Consider the following 7850-nt stretch of genomic DNA (forward strand, 5'->3'; position numbering starts at 1 on the left):
TTCATGTTAAGTGTGTATAAAAATTTTAAAAAATTATTTAAAATATTAAAAAAATTCATTAAAAATATTAAAATAAAAAAATAAAAATATTTAAAAACTGAAACCAAACAAACTGATTATTATCATTTTTATATCACTGAGTTTCTTTCAAACCATACTCAATTACTTCTTGAAATTATACCAAAAAAAGAATAACAATTCTTGCTAAGCAAATTGGTCTTTTCACGTCATCCAGTCACTCATTTCATCAACGACTAATTCAACATGTGAAAGCCACGTGACTTCCAAATACAAATTTTCAGATAGAGCAAAAGTTTTACCCTACACTACACCTCACGGTATACCACTATACCATAGCCCCTAATATTCAACATGTCAAGACTACATCCCAACTTATGCACCCGTGTCAAACTCATATTAGAGGAGTTTGTGTAATTCTATGGTCTCAAACGCAGACAATCCCTGCACCGATCATTACCATTACAGCCCTCTGTGTCCTATCCTCTCCTCTCTGGTCCTCTCTCTTTCATCGCGGAGGCCCCAAGGTTTTCTCTCTCTCTCTACATTCAGCTCCTTGCAAGAGAGGCCAATACAGAGCTTAGGATATATAGATGTAGATATACACATATATATATATATATGGATATGTATATGTGCACACTCGCTCGATGGAGTCTCGTGTGTTTTCGTCGTCGTCGATTCATGACTTTTTGAAACTTGAGATAGGTAATCTATGTAATCTTTCGTTTGTTTTTCGGATTCGTGAATCCTAATTTATACTCTAGTGTTTATAAATTCCGATTTTTTAGAGTTTTTTTTTTTTTTTGGGTCGATTTGGTTGTCGTGTGTGTTCGTCAACGCTATTTTTTTGAAAATTTGAGCTAATTATACACTAGATTTTATGAATTGTGATTTCAGTTTTTGGCTAGGGTTTCTGTTTTAATACATTTCGAATTCCTTGTGTATGTGTGTGTGTTTTTTTGGATTGAATGCTTTTGCTTAATTATGGACAAGTTCTATTGATCGATTTTCAATCTGAATAGTTCTAATTCACTGTCTTGGATTATTTTATTTTTTTTCTTCTCAGTGCTTTGGTCACAAGTTAATAGATGATTGATTGTTTTGATTTTAGTTGTAGCTGAGAGAGCTCAAATGATTTGTATTGACAATTTCCAACTGTTGTTCTCTTTTAGTTGGTAATTTATATACAAAGTGCATAAGGTTTGCTGATACTCTGGCACAATAAACTGTATTTTACATAAATTTCTTGGGTTTATAGACATGGTTTTGTTCGCTAAATGTGTTGTTAAGATCCTCTGTTTTTCCATTCAAAGAGGATTACCAGACAATTTCTTCATCGTCAATGAAGTAGTAATTTTGAAGAATATAGTATGCATGCCAATATTTTTACAAGTACAGGATTCCATCAATCTTGCAGCCTTAAACTGCCATTGATTAAAGAATTAGCAAGATGCCACTAACATGAAGAAGAAAAAAAAATTCAATCTCTTCTGTTTATAATACCACAGAATGTGCCCAATGTGATATGATTGTTGGGGCCATGAAGGATAATATCAGCAGGGTTGGAGAAATCACAATTAATAATGGAAATAAAACTTGCGTTGCAGCTATGGAGCAGCTCTATGTGAAGAAATAAATGTTTGCAACCAACTAATGAAAGCATATGCGAGGTACAGAGAGGTGCAATTTTGCAGATTCTTGTCTGAAGTTTTTGGAGGAAAAAAAAGAAAAAGAAAAAAAAGTTACTGTTTGAAATGGAGATTGAGAAATCTGGACCAGAACCCTTTGGAAAAGGGGGTATTTCATCCCCACAGCTAGAAAGCCTGGGCAAGATTATACAAATGCTCTGGTTTAAAAATAAAAGTGGTATTGTTGACCCTGATTAAAGTTGGTATTTCAACCTTTTATTATAACAAAGCCAGTGTAAGATTATGGCAAAGGTCTCAGCTGCCTGATTACAAGTGGGCTTGGCCCTGATTCTTTTTTATGCTTAATTTGTTTTCATCCTGGGAAATTGTGGGATGATGGCTATTAAGTGTATCAATGCAAATTTTAGAAATTGCATCCCTAGGATATCATGCAAAGTGAACAAAGTATAGGTCTACAAAAATGTTTTGGAATTTCTTTTTGTACATGGTAGCATTTATGGGAGTCCAAATCCAAACTGGGTGGAAGCAATGCATCCATTGATGCATATCTTCCTCTCCTTAATTTTGTTGAGTGATTTCTCAAATGGTTTCTTTAGAAGCGGTTATGGAACCTGATTGGATGATCTATTTTCATAATAATTTGTTGACTGTAAGGAAAGAGGCTACATGTCTTGCCACTTATTGAATTGCCCCCTTTAAGGCAGTTCATTTTTACTCAACAAAAACAGTAGTTGGACAAATTTCCAAGCTAGAATATATTCTTTTGTCAAAACATGAAGGATGACCAACCTACTTATGACAGGTAAGGTTAAGGATGACCCTTCTTGTTGGATCACCTTATTATATTACTATTTATTCGTAGTTTGTTGGTTACTGCTGCAATTTTTAAATTACCCTGGTGGGTTGATTTTTGGAGAGGATCGGTTTCTTGGAAGAGTGTTTAGAGACTTTTCTCCATGGCAAATCTGATGATTGTTTTTGGTTGTCTGGATTTGTAATCCAGACAACTGTTAGATTGGATTATGATTGGTTAGTATTTGGATTATAAATCCAGTCTCACATCCCAGCTTCCACAATTTTAAAATGGACTACTGTTAGATTGCTATTACTTCATTTGGTAATAGGCACATGAAATGAAAGCTAAAATCTTGCTGCTTTATATATCCTTTATTTTATTTTATATCTTATCTTGCCCCAAAAGATGTGATAGGTGATTTTCTGTAATGTATATGGTGATAATATATTTTCGTATTGAATGAAATAATCTTGACATAACCAGTGTCTGGCTTCTTGGAATGAGTATTAGATTTGTGCTATGGTAAATTGTAATTTATTGAATGTATTGGACATCAAGCACTATGTAATTTATAGTTTACACACCTCTTTTCAAAGTGAGTCTCGTCTGTGACATGAATTTCACATCGCCATCGTTCCAAATATTTCTTTTGTTCAAATCCTTGTTTATATAGTCACTCATTGAGACATTGTTGTGGATAGAGTTGCAACTCTTCTTCTCTTCTATCATTCTCTCTGTATTCCCAGTTAAATTCATATGGGCAATATTTGGAGTTATTTTTACTATTTATCTAAGACTCTTGTGTTTTTGCTTAATCTAATATGTGTCCCCATTCATGTCAAACATCCCTTTTCCTACCTTACAGAGCTTAGTCCCCCTTGCATAAGGAAAAGATTGAGCATCTCAGTCACCATGTGTCAATCATGTATGTTCAGGTCCATAAACTTTACTCCTAATCACATTTAATTTTTTCTTGATAATTACTTGTGCATTACACTCACAACATTTCACATCAAATTGGATTATGGGGATACTGAACCTTATGTGATCCATTATTTTTCATAATATGGATCACATTGATAAAGATCCCCTTGGATGCGATGTATATGTTGATGATTATAAGAAAAACACCTTTTCTGTAATTAATAATTTTGATGTTTTTATCTAAATTATATTGTCATTGTTTCTATTGAATTACTCTTCCTACATGCAATACATTGATTAAATTAGCTTGAAAAGCAATATCAGGTAATAATCTGCAAATCATTATTATATATAGACAGGTGTAGAGATACAGTAAAGTTCAGGAATAAGTAGTATGAGTAAAAGCTACAGCAGTTTATAGTTCTTGTGTATTCATGGTAGTTTTTTTTTTGGGTAAGTTGTATTCATGGTAGTTATTACCAAATATCTAAAGAAAAAGATGGATTTAGTACATTTCTTAGCTTAATGCCATCCATTACTTGGTTTATCAAAGAATAAACTGTGATTGCATATGTAGTCATCACAACCAACAAAGTGGGGAATTTGTTTTCGGTGAAGAAAAATCTTGGAAAGGTAGAAACATGTGAGTACCCAGCTTTAAAGTTGCAGTTTACTGCTGCAAGAGCTTCTGCCATTTTCATGGAAGTTAGTGTCTGAACCTCATGGGTTTTGTTGGAGTACATGAGGCTGATTAGTAACCATGTGTTGCAATTTTTATAAGCATTCATGGGTGAATATTGATTAGGATTTTAGCAGTAAAACTATTCAAACCTTCAGTGATTCCTCTTCTGACAATCACTGCACTTTTGATATTCCAAACCTTGTAATTCTGGGAATCAAGAACACTTCCAAACATGGAGTGAGGAACCAATGAATCCCAATGCAAGGGAAGCATTGACCCCAGAGAGTTTTGGTAATGATGATCTATTGATAAGTATCTGATAGCTGTCTCACTTGCATGGACAGGAATAGTTAGGAGCTGTCCAATGTCCATCTTAAAGTTATAGAGTGAGCAATTCTTTAAATTTTTCATTTTAAAACACCATCAATTAGCCGTAGGAAGCTTAATTTATATCAAAACAAAGTATTGACTTGGGGCTGCCCTTACATGTTAAACTTTTCAAAGTTGAATTGAGAACTTTTGCTAGATAAAGATTTCGTTATATTGTATATACATTATCTTTCATTGTGGACATAGAAGTGTTCTTGCATTTAGAATTCATGAAAATAAAGTGATCTTGCATTTAGAATTCATGAAAACAAAGTGTTCTTGCATGTGGAAAGTACCTCAAATCCAATCTATATAAGCCATATAAGAGCCTAGCCCTGTTATAGCATGGCACAAGATAGGTGATTTCTTTTGAAGCAACTTATGAGTTTTCTATTCGACATTTTACTAATGTAGGTGATTTCCTTAACTTTATATGTGATTTTTAAATTTTGTTCTTTTTTGTTTGGTCCCCTCTGCTTGCTTGTTCTTAATTGCAAAGTTGCTTCTGTTAACTTACTCTTCGGTGTATTATTTTATAGATAAGAGTTGCCTAGATATTGTCAATAACTCAAGTACTCAGCATATTCTATATTGTGCATAAAATGAGCGCTTCATGTTGTAGTCATTGACAACTAGGAACTATGACATTCTTCTCGCTGGGAACAGAGTATTTTTTGTTTTATTGAGAATACTGCACTTGTTTTTCAACCCAGTAATGGGATTTGTAGAGAGAAATCTGTTAAAAACTTATTTGAGATTTGTAATATTCTTATTGCTAAGATTCCAAACATATGCTTTGGATTCTCTGTGATTATCTTTTACACATCTCAGTATGTATGTAGTGACCGGTCTTTATTAGAACAGATTATCTGTTAACATTTATTGAAAAGTAATGTGTTTCATGTTATCAACTTTGACAATGTTTGAGGAAGTTCCTTTGAATTTTTCACATATTTTGTTGGTGGTTCCTCTTTCTATGTTGTATCTCTCTATGCTTACACAAATTATTCGGTTTCTAGCCTCTAACCCACTCCATCATGCAGATGATAATGATAGGCAGAAGCATGATTAGGGACTGCCATGTTTTTTGCATCTCCTCGTGATCATTCCCTCATAGCATGGCCCCACGACCTCTGCGCCTCACCTCCAGACGATCTCCTCGCAAGCTTTTTTTAATCTTACCCCTGATACTCGTGCCAATTTGTGTAATTGGAATTTTCAACCATGGCCTTAAGATCACCTATTTCTTCCGCCCACTTTGGGATAAAGCCCCTCCGCCCTTCCGACACCTACCACATTACTATGCTGAGAACGTGTCTATGGACCATCTCTGCCGTCTCCATGGCTGGTCGCTCCGCTCCGAACCCCGCCGTGTCTTCGATGCCATCATTTTTAGCAACGAGCTCGACTTGCTTGAGATTCGGTGGCGTGAACTCAATCCCTATGTGACAAAATTCGTAATACTCGAAGCCAACACCACCTTCACCAGTATCCCAAAGCCTCTGCTCTTCGCTGCAAATCGCGACCGATTTTCTTTTGCCGAGGGAAAGATCATTCACAGTGTGTTTCGTGGCCGGACTTCGTCGCTTGGGTCCCACGAAGACCCATTTGTGCTTGAATCAGAACAACGTAGAGCCATGAACGGATTGCTTCGTCGTGCTGGTATTTCCAATGGGGACCTGCTTATTATGTCAGACACTGATGAGATTCCGAGCCTACACACCGTGAAATTACTCCAATGGTGTGATGGTGTACCTCCTGTGTTGCATCTCGAGCTGAGGAACTACATGTACTCTTTTGAATTCCCTGTAGACTACAGTAGCTGGCGGGCCACGGTCAATATTTACAACCCATGGACCTTCTATCGCCATTCACGCGCAACTGATCTCATTCTCTCTGACGCCGGATGGCATTGTAGTTTCTGCTTCCGACATCTAAGAGATTTTGTGTTCAAAATGACTGCATATAGCCATGCAGACCGGGTGAGGCATAAAGAATTTCTGAACTACGCTCGAATCCAGAAACTCATTTGTCAAGGAGATGATCTGTTTGATATGCTACCAGAGGAGTATAGTTTCCGGGAACTGATTAAGAAGATGGGATCAATTCCTCAATCGGCTTCAGCAGTTCATCTTCCGGCTTACTTGATAGAAAATGCAGAAAAGTACAAATTCCTTCTTCCTGGAGGCTGTTTGCGCTCATCTGAATGAGCAATCTCTTTGGTAAGTTGTTCCAGATTTCCCCAGAAGATGGTTCTGCTTGCTCATTCTTGTACACTATAATTCTCTGGGGGTTGCCTTTTGTATCGAACCCTAGTTCAGTGTGTTGTCAATTTTTGTTTTCTTTCTTGAAAGAGCAGCTTGGCCGGCCTAACGGTACAGGCTTGCCGTGTGTGCCATCAAAGTGTAGGTTTAAGTCACAGAAACAGTCTCTCCGGAAATTAGGGTAAAGGGTAAAGTAGCGTACATCTTGCTCTATACAGATACTGTTTTGGGAGGGCCTCGTGCATTGCATTATTTTTTATTTATTTTAAACTTCCGCCTCTTTGATTGGTTTTTCGAAATGCTGTAAAATCAACTGTCAAATATAAACCTGAAGAAGAGAGATAGGATGTTGTTTTGTATAACTGGGGGAGTAGCTGAGGTGAATAAAACTGGTGAATGAGTTGCATTGTTTAGGCATAATGTATGGTTGGTTGGTTTTCATGTCCAATTGTATATCAGAAACAGAGGGTATTGGTGCAACTTATTGGGGGGCATTTTCTTTTTTTATTTCTTTTTTTTTGATAATATTATTTTCAATGTTATGCAAAATATTTGATACATTTTTTACTTGTAATACAATTTATGAGACAAAAAATGATATTAATGTATACTAATTGCGCGGTATTTTTAAACCAGTTCTGGACTCCATTTTCTACGGTCTTCTCATCTATTGATGTCGGCTGCACTTTCATTGTGTGCGTAGGTGATAGAAAAAAATTTCCAAATTCTATGTTTGGCCTAGGCTAGGTTAGTAACTTTTTTGGCTTTTTGGTTAAAATATAAAGTAAAATTTTTTTGTATGTTTTGAATAATTTTTTGACTTTTTATGAAAAAATATGTAAAAAGTAGAAAGAAAAATGAAATTTTGACTTTTTGGTATAGGTTATAAGTTTTTAAATTTTTTTAGAAACTTTTTGACTTTTAGGCTAAAACAAGCACTTGTCAAACAAGATAGTCATAAAAAAATAAAATATGTTAAAAAAAACAATAAGACAAAATGTCACATTTAAATCATAATCATTTTATTTTTTCTCTCACAAAAGTCAAAAAAGTCAAAGTTTATTTCAAATTAGGGGTGCAACTCGGGCGGGCTTAACCCGAGTAACCCATGCCCAGCCCAATTTTTTTTAGGGCTTGGGCAATAA

At 35.5% G+C, this 7850-nt stretch overlaps 1 protein-coding gene across 6 annotated transcripts; it reads left to right on the plus strand.

The window, feature by feature from the left end:
* Positions 1-395: 395 nt before the first annotated feature.
* On the plus strand, positions 396-7122 carry LOC114297999 (beta-1,4-N-acetylglucosaminyltransferase family protein). 6 transcript variants are annotated; one of them, XM_082870271.1, is made up of 4 exons: positions 512-726; positions 1629-1691; positions 3332-3401; positions 5485-7122. In XM_082870271.1, the coding sequence occupies exon 4, from the start codon at positions 5560-5562 to the stop codon at positions 6649-6651; it is 1092 nt and encodes a 363-aa protein (XP_082726397.1). In that variant the 5' UTR covers positions 512-726; positions 1629-1691; positions 3332-3401; positions 5485-5559; the 3' UTR covers positions 6652-7122. The 6 variants fall into 6 exon arrangements, with proteins under 6 accessions (XP_028098289.2, XP_028098291.2, XP_028098292.2 ...); XM_082870270.1 differs by having other exon boundaries at positions 3332-3391; XM_028242490.2 differs by lacking the exon at positions 1629-1691 and having other exon boundaries at positions 465-726; positions 3332-3391.
* Positions 7123-7850: the final 728 nt, after the last annotated feature.

This window comes from Camellia sinensis, chromosome 5 (assembly GCF_055761805.1).
Source record: "Camellia sinensis isolate YWXY chromosome 5, ASM5576180v1, whole genome shotgun sequence".
Classification (NCBI taxonomy): domain Eukaryota; kingdom Viridiplantae; phylum Streptophyta; class Magnoliopsida; order Ericales; family Theaceae; genus Camellia; species Camellia sinensis.